This window comes from Castor canadensis, chromosome 2 (genome assembly GCF_047511655.1).
Source record: "Castor canadensis chromosome 2, mCasCan1.hap1v2, whole genome shotgun sequence".
In the NCBI taxonomy this organism is placed as follows: Eukaryota; Metazoa; Chordata; class Mammalia; order Rodentia; family Castoridae; genus Castor; species Castor canadensis.
In genome coordinates this window covers 133,001,466-133,016,824 of record NC_133387.1, presented here as the reverse complement: position 1 = coordinate 133,016,824, position 15,359 = coordinate 133,001,466, and the positions used below count along the sequence as shown (strand labels likewise).

The window sequence follows — 15,359 nt, the reverse complement described above, 5'->3', positions numbered from 1 at the left end:
TCCTACACAGCACTCTAGGTGTTTCTGTTGCTCCACCTGCCTCAGCTCCCAACAGAAGCTTGCGACCACTCTCACAGAAGCTCCTTTGCAGTCAGAGGTGGGAGCATTATCATTACTACTGCAGAGAGCCATGCATTCTGCCTCTGAGGACTCTGGACCAACAGATCAGGATTACCTCTCCAAGAAAGACACAAAGCAAGGCTCCGCTTGTGTTCATTTAGATGCACATAAAATTCATAGTTGACAGAGTGAAGTTCATTATTTACTGAGTCAGAAGCTTCACTGCATAGGTAAGATTGGACTAGGCGAAGTGGGTAGATTGGGATTTGGTTTAATTCCATGCAGAAAGAACAATTTGAAAAATCAGTGAAAATGCAGAAGATCTGCTGATTTGTTACAGTTACAGAGATGGACCTGGGTGAACCTGGGGGCCAAATTGTGGAGGACTCAGATAGGGCCCGTTGTTAGAGGTCTGGGACATCTGAGAAGCTAGGAGCCTTCAACAGTGGAGCATCTTTCTAAAACCATTGTATTCTGGGTAGAGGTGAACAGACCACAGGAAGGTAAATCAGGACAGTGTTTTGATGTGTAGAGGAGAAGGCTGAGCGCTTCCTGAGAGGCGCGTGATATCCAGGGGACCTTGTTCTCCCTTCAGGAGAGGAATCTCGCTTGGCAGGTGAGGTGAAGACGCATGTAATGTGGTTCAGTGTGTTTTCCTTTCCCCAGCACGACAACTCCTGATAGAAAACCTTTGCTAGTGCCCCGTGCTTCCACCATGCTTCTCAGAAATGTTTCTTTGTCTTAACATACCAGGTCCTCTTTGGGCTCCAGGCATAGTCAGTCACTTCTCCCAGCCTCAGCCCTTCTGACATATCACTGTCATGGCCCCCTGTCATATGGGCCAGATTTTAAAAAGAGAAAGAAGATTTTCATCTTTATGCAAGTTAGCACTAAAGAAAATTGTTCTAATTTTTCAAAATGAAGCCAGCATGTAAAGACAAGAGAGACTCCAATGTCAAATAGCATGCTTTTGAATTTTATTGATTTACATAAATAAAGCCAAACAATAGGAAGAGCATTCAAACTGATGGAAATATTTCTTAAACTTCAAGTTATTTCTTTTGTAGCTCCCTTCTGCCTTTCAAATCTTACAGTATTCCTCATTCAGAGTATAAATTGCAAATATAATAGAAAAAAACCTTTTTGTTGTTGTTTTGTTTCCTTGAGACAGGGTCTCACTCTGTAGCCCAGGATGGCCTGGAGCTGGCTGTATAGCTCAGGCTGACCTTGAACTCTTGAGCCTCCTGCCTCTGTCTTTCAAGTGCTGGAATTTCAGGAAGAACTTTTTTAAAATCAGAACTAGATAATTAAGAATATAAATTCATAACAAGTTAGCTACACCAAGAGATTATTCTTTGAGGTTAAATTTCTATATAATTATGCCATCTAGTGGTTTGCTTTTTACTAATTTTTACATTTAATTTTTTTATTTTTAAATGCGGTAAAAACACAAAATATAAAATTTATCATCCTAACCATTTCTAAATTTATGATTTTGTTAAGTGTATGTTTTTTCACTGTATAACAGATCTTTAGAACTTTTTCATCTTGTAGAGGTGAAACTACCTAAATAACTTCTGCTCAGTTCCTTCCCCAACACCACCACTTTACTTTCCACTTTTGTACGACTTCCATGATTTCTGCTAGATTCCTTCTAAATGCTCATATGAGCAGAATCTTAAGAATTTGTCTTTGTGGCTTGCTTATCTCATTTAGCGTAATGTCCTCAAGGTTTGCCCAGGTTGTACCATTGACATGATTTCCTCCTTTCATCTATCCATGGACACTTTGGTTGCTTTCACCTTTTGGTCACTGAATAATGCTGTTATGAACATCGGTATACAAATATCTCTTCGTGATCCTGCTTTTAGTTCTTTTGGCTGTATGCCCAGAAGTGGGATTGCTGGATCATGTGCTATTTCTATTTATAATTTTCTGGAAACAACCAAACTGTTCCTATAGCTGCTGTACCATTTTGTATTTCCATTGGCATTTTGTTTTTGAGAATGGGTCTTGCTTTGTAGTCCAGGCTGGCTTTGACTAAGGATCCTCCTGCCTCAGCCTCCCAAGTGCTGAGATTACAAGTATACACTACCATGCTCAACTTTATTTTCTTCTTTTTTTAATAGTAGCCATCCTAATGAGTATGCGATAACTCATTGTGTTTCTTTACTAATTCTTGGTGTACTATAGACTATAGTCCTAAAGTATTTCTTTTATTTATTATTTTGGTGGTGCTGGTGATCAAACCCAGGACCTATGCATGCTAGGCACATACTCCACCACTGAGCTACACCCCACGTCCTTATATTTTAAGTTGGTGTAATTATATTTAATGTAGTGTACAAGAAGTAAATTTATTTCAAAATTAAGTATAAACTAAAGCTGATCCTTATTCAGTCTTAGAAATTCTGAGTTTTTGTATGTTTAAAAGATAGGTTTTATGTTGGCTTTTTTTTTTGGTTATACTGGGGTTTGAACTCACAGCCTTAATGCTTGTTAGGCAGTCGCTCTCCACTTGAGCCACTCTGCCAGCCCTTGCTTATTTTTTTAATCACTCCATTTATGTGAAATCTTCACCATGCAGCCTCTCAAACAATGGAAGACTTTCCTTGCAAGGATTTAGGCTTTTTACATACTGTTTAGAACTTCTGTGGGACTGTTTTGCTTCATCTAGCAATTTAAGCTTTGGATTGTCCTCTGCCTGGCTAAAAAGGCAGAGGAAGGAAAGAGTGGATAGAGTCAATATTATTTTTTCAAAAATGCTTGTGACCCCAGATCAGGAGGATTGAAACTTGAGGCCAGCTCAGATAAAAAGTTAACAAGAGCCCATTTCAATCCATAAGCCAGGCATAGTGGTTCATGTCTGTAATACCAGCTAGGTGGGAGGCTAAGGTAGAAGAATTGAGGTCCCAGGGCATCCCATTTAAAAAATGAGACCCTATCTAAAAATAACCTAAGGCTAAAAGGGCTGGAGGCATGGCTCAAATAGCAGAGCGCTTCCCAACAAGCTCAAGGCCCTGAGTTCAAAGGGTGGTGTGGTACCACCCCCACACCCCACCAAAAAAGTAGAGGAAGACTGAATGGAGAAAAGGGGTATAACCCAGGAATTTACACTTGGTCAACAAGGGCAAATTTTGGATAGTGGGTAGTTGAATGAAAACATTTTGGGCATGCACCTGTAGTTTTAGCTACTTAGGAGTCTGAAACGAGAATCATGAGTTTGAAGCCACCTGGCAGTATAGGCAACAAAGTGAGATCCTATCTCCAAAAAAGAAAAAAGTGTTTCTTTTAGATTTGTATAGAAGAAAAGAATCATAAGACTCATAGCAAATATAAAATGTCTATACTGAAATGAGTGCATATATTAAAAAGACTGAAAGATCCCAAATCAATGACCTAATGATACATCTCAAACTCCTAGAAAAACAAGAACAAGCAAATCCAAAAACAAATAGGAGAGAAATAATAAAAATAAGAGCTGAAATCAACGAAATAGAAACAAAAAAAAACATACAAAGAATTAATGAAACAAAAAGTTGGTTCTTTGAAAAAATAAACAAGATTGACAGACCCCTGGAAAACATGACTAAAATGAGGAGAGAAAAAACTCAAATCAGAATCAGGAATTCAAAAAGGGAAGATAACAACAAACGCCATGGAAGTCCAGGAAATCATCAGAGACTGCTTCGAGAACCTATATAAATTTGAAAATCTTAAAGAAATGGACAGATTTCTAGATACATATGATCATCCAAAACTGAACCAAGAGGATATTAATCACCTGAATGGATCTATAACACAAAATGAAATTGAAGCAGCCATCAAGAGTCTCTCCAAAAAGAAAAGTCCAGGACCTGATGGATTCTCTGCTGAATTCTATCAGACCTTTAAAGAAGAACTGACACCAACCCTCCTTAAACTGTTCCACGAAATAGAAAGGGAAGGAAAACTGCCTAACACGTTTTATGAAGCCAGTATTACACTTATCCCAAAACCAGGCAAAGACACCTCCAAAAAGGAGAACTATAGGCCAATCTCCTGAATGAACACTGATGCAAAAATCCTCAACAAAATAATGGCAAACCGAATTCAACAACACATCAAAAAGATTATTCACCACGACCAAGTAGGCTTCATACCAGGGATGCAGGGGTGGTTCAACATACGAAAATCAATAAACGTAATAAACCACATTAACAGAAGCAAAGACAAAAACCACTTGATCATCTCAATAGATGCAGAGAAAGCCTTTGATAAGATCCAACATCATTTCATGATAAAAGCTCTAAGAAAACTAGGAATAGAAGGAAAGTTCCTCAACATTATAAAAGCTATATATGACAAACCTACAGCCAGCATTATACTTAACGGAGAAAAATTAAAACCATTCCCTCTAAAATCAGGAACCAGACAAGGATGCCCACTATCTCCACTCCTATTCAACATAGTACTGGAATTCCTAGCCAGAGCAATTAGGCAAGAAGAAGGAATAAAAGGAATACAAATAGGTAAAGAAACTGTCAAAATATCCCTATTTGCAGACGACATGATCCTATACCTTAAAGACCCAAAAAATTCTACTCAGAAGCTCCTAGACAATTGGAGAACATCATTCTAAGTAAGGTTAGCCTGGCCCAAAAGACCAAAAATCGTATGTTCTCTCTCATAAGTGGACATTAGATCAAGGGCAAACACAACAAGGGGATTGGACTTTGAGCACGTGATAAAAGCAAGAGCACACAGGGAGGGGTGAGGATAGGTAAGACACCTAAAAAATTAGCTAGCATTTGTTGCCCTTAACGCAGAGAAACTAAAGCAGATACCTTAAAGCAACTGAGGCCAATAGGAAAAGGGGAACAGGTACTAGAGAAAAGGTGAGATCAAAAAGAATTAACCTAGAAGGTAACACCCATGCACAGGAAATCAATGTGAGTCAATGCCCTGTATAGCTATCCTTATCTCAACCAGCAAAAACCCTTGTTCCTTCCTATTATTGCTTATACTCTCTCTACAACAAAATTAGAAATAAGGACAAAATAGTTTCTGCTGGGTATTGAGGGGGGGAAGAGGGAGGGGGCGGAGTGGGTGGTAAGGGAGGGGGTGGGGGCAGGGGGGAGAAATGAACCAAGCCTTGTATGCACATATGAATAATAAAAGAAAAATGAAAAAAAAAAAAAAGAATTAACCTAGAAGGTAACACACACACACACAGGAAATTAATGTGAGTCAACTCTCTGTATAGCTGTCCTTATCTCAACCAGCAAAAACACTTGTTCCTTCCTATTATTGCTTATACTCTGTCTTCAACAGAATTAGAGTTAAGGGCAAAATAGTTTCTGCCGGGTATTGAGGGGATGGTGGGGAGAGGGAGGGGGTGGAGTGGGTGGTAAGGGAGGGGGTGGGGGCAGGGGAGAGAAATGACCCAAGCCTTGTTAGCACATATGAATAATAAAACAATTTAAAAAAAAAAGAAGCTCCTAGACACCATCAATAGCTATAGCAAGGTAGCAGGATATAAAATCAACATAGAAAAATCATTAGCATTTCTATACACAAATAATGAACAAACTGAAAAAGAATATATGAAAACAATTCCATTTACAATAGCCTCAAAAAAAATCAAATACCTAGGTGTAAACCTAACAAACGATGTGAGTGACCTTTACAAGGAAAACTATACACTTCTGAAGAAAGAGATTGAGGAAGACTATAGAAAGTGGAGAGATCTCCCATGCTCTTAGATTGGTAGAATCAACATAGTAAAAATGTCGATACTCCCAAAAGTAATCTACATGTTTAATGCAATTCCCATCAAAATTCCAATGACATTCATTAAGGAGATTGAAAAATGTACTATTAAATTTATATGGAAACACAAGAGGCCATGAATGGCCAAGGCAATACTCAGTCAAAAGAACAATGCTGGAGGTATCACAATACCTGACTTCAAACTATATTACAAAGCAATAACAATAAAAACAGCATGGTACTGGCACAAAAACAGACATGAAGACCAGTGGAATAGAATACAGGACCAGATATGAAGCCACACAACTATAACCAACTTGTCTTTGATAAAAGTGCTAAAAATATACAATGGAGAAGAAGCAGCCTCTTCAACAAAAACTGCTGGGAAAACTGGTTAGCAGTCTGCAAAAAACTGAAACTAGATCCATGTATATCACCCTATACCAATATTAACTTAAAATAGATCAAGGATCTTAATATCAGACCACAAACTCTAAAGTTGATACAGGAAAGAGTAGGAAATACTCTGGAGTTAGTAGGTATAGGTAAGAACTTTCTCAATGGAACCCCAGCAGCACAGCAACTAAGAGACAGCATACATAAATGGGACTTCATAAAACTAAAAAGCTTCTGCTCATCAAAAGAAATGGTCTCTAAACTGAAGAGAACATCCACAGAGTGGGAGAAAATATTTGCCAGCTACACATCAGACAAAGGACTGATAACCAGAATATATAGGGAACTTAAAAAACTAAATTCTCCCAAAACTAATGAACCAATAAAGAAATGTTCAAGTGAACTAAACAGAACTTTCTCAAAAGAAGAAAATCAAATGGCCAAAAAACACATGAAAAAATGCTCACCATCTCTAGCAATAAAGGAAATGCAAATTAAAACCACACTAAGATTCCACCTCACCCCTGTTAGAATAGCCATTATTAGCAACACCATCAACAACAGGTGTTGGCGAGGATGCGGGGAAAAGGGAACCCTCTTACACTGTTGGTGGGGATGTAGACTAGTACAACCACTCTGGAAAAAAATTTGGAGGCTACTTAAAAAGCTAAACATTGATCTACCATTTGATCCAGCAATACCATTCATGGGGATATACCCAAAAGACTGTGACACAGGTTACTCCAGAGGCACCTGCACATCCATGTTTATTGCGGCACTATTCACGATAGCCAAGTTATGGAAACAGCCAAGATGCCCCATTATTGACGAATGGATCAAGAAAATGTGGTATCTATACACAATGGAATTTTATGCAGCCATGAAGAAGATCGAAATGTTATCATTCTCTGGTAAATGGATGGAATTGGAAAACATTATTCTGAGTGAGGTTAGCCTGGCCCAAAAGACCAAAAATCGTATGTTCTCCCTCATATGTGGACATTAGATCAAGGGCAAACACAACAAGGGGATTGAACTTTGATCACAAGATAAAAGCGAGAGCACACAAGGGAGACATTAGGATAGATAAGATACCTAAAAAATTAGTTAGCATTTGTTGCCCTCAACGCAGAAAAACTAAAGCAGATATCTTAAAAGCAACTGAGGCCAATAGGAGAAGGGGACCAGGAACTAGAGAAAAGGTTAGATCAAAAAGAATTAACCTAGAAGGTAACACACATGCACAGGAAATTAATGTGCGTCAACTCCCTGTATAGCTATCCTTATCTCAACTATTAGAGATAAGGGCAAAATAGTTTCTGCCGGGTATCGAGGGGGTAGGGGAGAGAGGGAGAGAGCAGGGTGGGTGGTAAGGGAGGGGATGGGGGCAGGGGGGAGAAATGACTCAAGCATTGTATGCACATATGAATAATAAAAATAAATAAATAAATAAAAAATAAAACAAAATGGCTATACTAAGAATTCCATTCTGCTCCCTTCTCGACCACTATCTTGGTCCATTTGTGCTGCTATAGCAGAGCAAGGACTGAGTAATTTATTAAAATTAGATCAAGGCACATGACAGAAGAGCTGAAGACATAGAACCCACTCTTTTTCTGTCTTTTTTTTTTTTTTTTTTGGCAATACTTCGGTTTAAACTCAGGGCCTCACACTTGCACTACCACTTGAGCCACTCTACCAGCACCCCCCACATCCTTTTATAGCACTACTAATCCATTCCTGAGAGTGAAGCCCTTGTGACCAAAACACCTCCCGTTAGCCCCCACCCTCCCAGCACTGCCACATTAGAGATTAAGCTTCCAATACATGGGTGTTAGTGAGAACAAAAGCATTCTAAACACAGCAACCATTAAGTGGAGCTTTACGTCTTTTCCCTGTGGAAACCTCAAGCAGAAACAGTATTAGCTAGGAGTATGGGTAGAGAAGAATAGATTGCTTTCCTCTTTCCCTTTCTAAGATAGTGATGGAAACAGTTCTGCAGTCAGGTTCTCCCACTGCTGCATGGGAGGGACAGCTGCATACAACTTTTGTCTGACATGGCTTTGTGACTGCTAAAGGGACAGGTGACACTTCACACTTCCTTCCATTTCTTTGTGGAAAGGGTAGGAGTAGTATCCAGTCTCTGTCAGTAAAGAGATGTTTTTTGGCATCACTCAGGCAAAGCAATGTTTGTTGTTTCTTCTTTGAGATAGGATCTCGCTGTGTAGCCCAGGCTACCTCAAGCTTGTGATCTCCCTCAGCCTCCTGAGTGTTGGGATTGCAGGTGTGTTCAACCTACCTGGCTAAAGGAATGTTTTTTTCTTTCTTTATCACAGTGTAGGATTCTGGCTTGGTGTTTGATTAGTGGACTTTTTGAAGATTCATTTAAATGCAGTTTAGTATGGACAACTGAAACTGAGCCCATACTAAGGCAAAAGCTTCCAGCCAGAAGTACAGCTCAATGTGTTCTCTCTTGCACAGAGCACCAGCCTCCGTACATCATTGCAGTGTTGCCTCGATACGTGGAGATCCGGACATTGGAACCACGGCTTTTGGTCCAGAGCATTGAGCTGCAAAGACCACGTTTCATCACCTCGGGGGGGTAAGGAAATTCTTCCTTCACTGTGGCTTCCGTTTTATCCTAGAGTCACCATGTCACTGTAAATCCCATGCTCCCTTACCAATGTTCTTAACCCTGCCTGCAGATTAAACATTATTTATGTGGCCAGCAATCATTTTGTTTGGAGACTCATTCCTGTCCCCATGGCGACCCAAATCCAGCAGCTGCTCCAGGACAAGCAGTTTGAGTTGGCTCTGCAGCTCGCAGTAAGTCATGTTCCTCAAATTTGGGTGTGAGTGTGCCTTCCTTGTTGTTCTCAAAAGTAGGTCAATTTGGTGCAGATGTTCATATTTAGTTGAGACTAGGAGAATAAACACAGAGCTGAAAGTCAGGGAGCTTTGAACCAGGGTCTTGTTCTACTTTAAAATATCTGTGTAACTAAGTCATTTTACTTTTTGCTTTATTTGTTCAAATGTAGAATGAATGCCAGTTTTAATAGTATTTCCTAGAATGAATTGGAGAATAAAATAATTTAATAGGTAGACGGTTTTGGAAAATTAAAGATAATGCAAACACAGATAATAGTCATAAATATCATATTACAGTCTAGTTGGATATAGTAACTGAAGGACCCCTCAAAATTGAACAGTGGTCTCCTGTTGGGTGCTGGTGGCTCACGCCTTTAATTCTAGCTACTCAAGAGGCAGAGATCACAAGGATCACAGTTTAAAGCCAGCCCCAGGCATATAGTTCGTGAGAACCTATTTTAAAGAAACCCATCAGAAGAAAGGGCTGGTGGAGTGGCTCAAGTGGTAGAGCGCCTGAAGCCCTGAGTTCAAGCCCCACCCAGTACCACCGCCAAAAAACAAAAGCCAGTGACCTCCTATGTTTGGATAAGTAGACCTTCTTTAGATATTCTGAAATCACCTCAAGTTGTTACATTTGGCCAAGCTGCTGTCTTATAGTTATGATCTTACTGTATTAGTCAGCTTCTCATTGCTATAAAAAATACCGGACACAGACTACTTAGGAAGAAAAGAGGTTTATTTAACCCATACTTTTGGAGGTTCAAAATCCAAATGGCATTGCATGGCTCTGTGGCAAGTGCACCACCTCCTGGGGTAGCACTGGCAGGAACCCTTGCAGGAGCAAGGCAGCAATTACACCCAACTGAGAGCAGAGAACAGGGGAGGGGGCGAGCTTGCTCCTTTTATAACAACCCTCTCTAAAGAACTACCCCAGAGCTGGGCATGGTGGTATATGTCTATAATCCTAGCAGTTGAGAGGCTGAGGGCAGGGAGGTCGAGCGTTTGAGGGCAGCCTGGGCTACATAGCAAGAACCTGTCTCAAAAAACATAAAAAGAGCACTGGTGGAGTGCTCAAGCATGAGGCCCTGAGTTCAAACCTCAGTACCACTTAAAAAAAAAAATCTAAAATGGCACCTTACTTTGCCTAGCTACTCAGGAGGCAGAGATCAGGAAGATTGCAGTTCGAAGCCAGCCCAGGCAAATAGCTTGCAAGACCCTAGTTTGTAAGCCCTGAGTTCAAACCTCAGTACTACAAAAAAAAAAAAAAAAACATTAAAAAGTACTACCTCATATCCCCAGTGACCTAAGGACTTCCCACTAGACCCAACCTCTTAGAGGTTAAAGCATTCCCCAAAACTGCCAGCCTGGGAACAAAGTTCCCAACACTTGAACCTGTAGGGGGACACAAACCATATTCAAACCATAGTGGGTACGTTCCGTTATGTTTGTGTTGAATGTTGTCCATAGCATGGCAGTGACCATGCTCTTATTCCATGATGCTCCCGTTGCCAAAAACCATTCTGGAGAGAGCCTTCAGAGTCTGTATCTCAGTCTTTTATACATCCTTAGGATGATTATTATCATCTGTAGCGGGTAGATTTGATTTCAGCAGGATGACAGACAGAAGTCATTCTGAGGCTCATCACTAAACTGGACAGTGTATTAAAATTTGATGATGATAGTAATGGTAAAATTTATTTCTGTAGTATATTGTAAACTGTTTCTGAAGGAAGAACAGTGACCACTTTTTATTTGTTTGTTTTAGACAAACAAATTTTTGTTTTGCTATGTGGCATAGGCTGGCCTTGAACTCTTGATCCTTCCACCTCAGCCTCCCAAGTGCTAGGATTTATAGGTATAGGCCATCATGCTTGGATTTTTTTTTTTTTTAAGTAAATATTTCTTAGTCACTTATGGTGGCTACTTTTGAAGAGCAGCATTTATTTCAGATATATGAATTCTGAATGTAAAACAAAAATCCAGACTTAAGTGTTAAACATCATTAGTATCCCAGTCATGTATTGTTCTGTATTATTTTACTTCCATTTTTGTATTTTGCAACAATATAATGAAAACCTATGAACTTACCTTCCTGCCCCAGAAGAATAATGTTTACTCTTCCCTGTCCTATCCCTCTGCCTCCCCTTTAAATGCAGTCATTGTCTCCCCTGCCGACCTTTTTTTTTTTTTTGACAGAGTTTTGCTGGGTAGCCCAGGCTAGACTCAAACTGGCAATCCTCTTGCCTTAGCCTCCTGAGTGTTGGGATTACGCTTGTACACCAGTCTGCTATTAACAATGTTTTTTTCGATTAATCCTTTGCATGTATATTCAGTATATATGAATAATGTATTTAGGTTTTTTTTGCAGTGCTGAGGGGTTAAACTCAGAACCTCATGCTTATTCAGCAGTTGCTCTGACACTTAAGCCACTCCCCCAGCTCTTTTTGTCTAACTTTGAATAATAGACAGTTGTCAGAGTATTTTCAGTGATCTGCAGGTTGTCTGAGTGCCCATTGCACTTCCTCTTTTCTAGGCCCATACGTACTATGTTCCCTTTTTATACCACAAGAAGGTTGATTGACATCGTTTTAGTCCTGGAGGTACCAATCTTTTTTTTTTTTTTTAATGGTACTGGGACTTGAACTCAGGGCCTACACCTTGAGGCACTCCACCAGCCCCTTTTTTTTTTTTTTTTTTTTGTTTTTATTTTATTATTCATATGTGCATACAAGGCTTGGGTCACTTCTCCCCCATGCCCCCACCCCCTCCCTTACCACCCACTCTGCCCCCTCCCTCTCCCCCCCACCCCCTCAATACCCAGCAGAAACTATTTTGCCCTTATTTCTAATTTTGTTGTAGAGAGAGTATAAGCAATAATAGGAAGGAACAAGGGTTTTTGCTGGTTGAGATAAGGATAGCTATACAGGGCATTGACTCACATTGATTTCCTGTGCATGTGTGTTACCTTCTAGGTTAATTCTTTTTGATCTCACCTTTTCTGTAGTTCCTGGTCCCCTTTTCCTATTGGCCTCAGTTGCTTTTAAGGTATCTGCTTTAGGTTCTCTGCGTTAAGGGCAACAAATGCTAGCTAATTTTTTAGGTGTCTTACCTATCCTCACCCCTCCCTTGTGTGCTCTCGCTTTTATCATGTGCTCAAAGTCCAATCCCATTGTTGTGTTTGCCCTTGATCTAACGTCCACATATGAGGGAGAACATAATGATTTTTGGTCTTTTGGGCCAGGCCTAACCTCACTCAGAATGATGTTCTCCAATTCCATCCATTTACCAGCAAATGATAACATTTTGTTCTTCTTCATGTACCAGCCCCTTTTTGTGATGGGTTTTTTTGAGATAGGGTCTCTTGAACTATTTGCCCAGGGCTGGCTTTAAACGGTGTTCCTTGTGATCTCTGCTTCCTGAGCAGCTAGGATTATAGGTGTGAGCCACCTGGGTCTTGCTGGAACCATTCTTTTATTTAAATTAATAGAGAACATACATGAAACCCAAAGGCAGCTGCACCTAACATGAGTGAAGTGTAAGTGTTAGAGAGACAGTTCTCTGTGAGCTGGGAAAAGAAAGGTTGGATACTTGAGCTGGTCCTTAGGATCAGGAACAGGCAGTGTCAAAGGTCAAAGGAAGTTAAAAAGTGAAAACAGATATGGTATATTTCTAAAACACTTGGCACCCATACTGATCTGAGCAGGTATGCCTTACATGTCTCAGAATAAGCTTGATAAGGAGGCCAGTGCCACGTTTTGAAAGTTTTGGAGAACCACACAGGAGAAAACTTGGAGAGGAGAAGGACCAGGAGGACAGAACAGAAGGGAAGGGAGAAATTGATGGCATTTGAAAGATTGGTCAAAGGAGATAAGGAAGAAAAGGTTATCAGGAGCAGCAAAGCTGATAATAGCCACATATACTGACCTTTTACGGTGAACTGTGTTGGTCACATTAATGTCTTCCACTCCTTGAGCACAGCGTGCTGCCTGTCATTCTAGGGTGTTGAACATGTGCTCTCCCCTTGTCAGGAGTACACACTCCTCTTCCCTCCCTCTGTCACATTCCTGGCTGTGCTTGGACAGCTCCAGCTCATCCCTATGTCTCTTAGAATCCATCCTGAACACCACCCCCACACACTCAGATTGCATTGGGTTCCCCTCCCCCTTGTTTCTGTCATCAGTCTTACCCTATTTCGTTTTGATTTTTTGATTTTAAACTAAATTCTAGGCTTTATTCATTCAGATTTGGCCAGTTTTTCCATTAATGCCCTTTTTTTTCTGTTCCAGGATCAAATTCAGACATCTGGTTGCCTTTAATTATGTGTCCTCATTGTCTTCTGGCCTGTGACAATTTCTTCATCTTTTCTAGTTTTTCATGCTCTTGATAGTTTTTAGGAGGATGGTAGGCATTTTGTAGAAACCCTGGTGAATATGTATTACATAGTGACTTAGCAAGCTTATGCTTAGACTGTCAGACAGTCTGTAAGGGCAGGCACCATTGTTGCTGTCTTGCACATTTTGGCATCTGTGGTTTCTAGGATATTGTCTCATCTAGAATGTACTGAAAAAATATTTGTTGGGTGAATAAGCTTTTTCCTATTCTGTCTCTTCTTAGGAAATGAAAGATGATTCCGACAGTGAAAAGCAGCAACAAATCCATCACATCAAGAACTTGTATGCCTTCAACCTTTTCTGCCAGAAGCGCTTTGACGAGTCCATGCAGGTCTTTGCTAAGCTTGGCACAGGTAACCAGCACAATGTGGCCTTGCGCTATGAACTAACAACTGGGGGCAGAGTGGAGAGGATGGGTGAAACCATGCCAGGCTTCTGAGAATAAGGGTAATTTGTCATCAAAATTGATCTTCCTGCCTAGCAAAATCTTGTGAATGGCCACAGTGGTTACCTATTTACAGACCTTATCTTCCGAATCTGATTTCTTCCATATATAGGCTTCCAATTTTCCAGTGTCATTTACCTATGCTAATAAAGGTGATAGAAAGTTACTCGATTTAACAAATGTGCATTTGATCACTTAGTGCTTATTGGATGTTGCTCTAAACAAAAGTCCTGGATATTTTGAGAACCAATACAGAGTAGTGACAAAAAGTCCTCCCCTTTTGTGGTATCCTAGACCTCTCTGGATGCTAGGGCACATTGGTGAGAAGCAGGCACCCTGGAGTCAGCCTGCCAGAACTCAGGTAGAGTTACTGGACTCTGGGCTTCAGCTTTCTCCTCCACACAAGACGGATAATGATAATGCTTACCTTAGAGCCTTGCTGTGACGATGATACAAGCTGCTAAGAACAGTGTGGCACTGTGTGTCTGCTATTACTACTATTATTAAACTCTTTGTGTGTCATTTTTGCTTCATTTGGATCAACCTATATGTACTTGGTTTTCTTCAATATTATCTTATTATTTTCTTCCTCTTCTTAGTTTTGGCCAGGGTTGAGAGAGAATAGAAAATCTACTATCTCTCAACTCTGGCCAGTAATGCCCCGTGGTAACTTTAGGTTCTTGGAAACCAATTCTGAATAATTTAACCAAAATAAGCAGGGTTCTTTGGACTGTTAGAATGACAGCTGGAGGGACCCATAAAACTGATGGGAGAGTAGACTTGGAGACAGGTAGGTAACACAGGGAGCTCTGGAGGCCTTTCCAGGCAGGAAACAGAAAGCAGAACAGAATCACTTTGTAGCCAAAGACAGGCTAGACAGTCCCAACTCTGGAATAGCCACCTCCTACAACTGTCCCTGTGCCTCTCCTGTTGCTGCATCCTCAATAAAAAATTGCCCCCATCTGCATATCAGCTGTCTAATGTCATGTAACAAAATCATCCCAAAACTTCATAGCTTAAAGTAGCAATCATCTGTTGTCTCTTTTCCTATGTGGTAGTCAGGAATTTGAGAAAGGTTCGTCTGAGCAGTTCTTGCTACAGGTCTCTAATGCAGTTGTTGTGAGTGGTATGTGCACTGGGCTACCATCACTGAGGTCTTGACTGAGCTAGAGGATCCATTTCCAACAGGCTCACTCTCATGGCTAGCAAGTTGGCGCTTCCTGGGAGGGCCCTAGTTTTTGTCCAGTGGGTCTTCACAGAGCTGCTAGAATGTCCTCATGGGTAGCAAGTTGGCTTTTCCCAGAGGGAACAATCCAAGAGACCTAGGTAGAAGCCTCAGTGTCTTTTCTGACTGTCACTACTCCCATATTCTGTTGATTTACAAAGGTCCTTCTAGGCTCAAGGCAAGGGAACATGGACCTCTTTTATTTATTTTTGTTCTCGCTTGC

The 15,359-nt window shown here is 40.5% G+C and overlaps 1 protein-coding gene across 2 annotated transcripts in view; it reads left to right on the top strand.

The window, feature by feature from the left end:
- Positions 1–15,359, top strand: part of Vps39 (VPS39 subunit of HOPS complex) — a 48,458-nt gene that overhangs the window by 18,241 nt on the left and 14,858 nt on the right. For both annotated transcript variants that reach the window (XM_020158030.2, XM_020158031.2), the window contains exons 9-11: positions 8,689–8,809; positions 8,913–9,033; positions 13,690–13,819. In XM_020158030.2, coding sequence (XP_020013619.1) covers positions 8,689–8,809; positions 8,913–9,033; positions 13,690–13,819 — 372 coding nt within the window. The remainder of the gene's footprint in view (positions 1–8,688; positions 8,810–8,912; positions 9,034–13,689; positions 13,820–15,359) is intronic.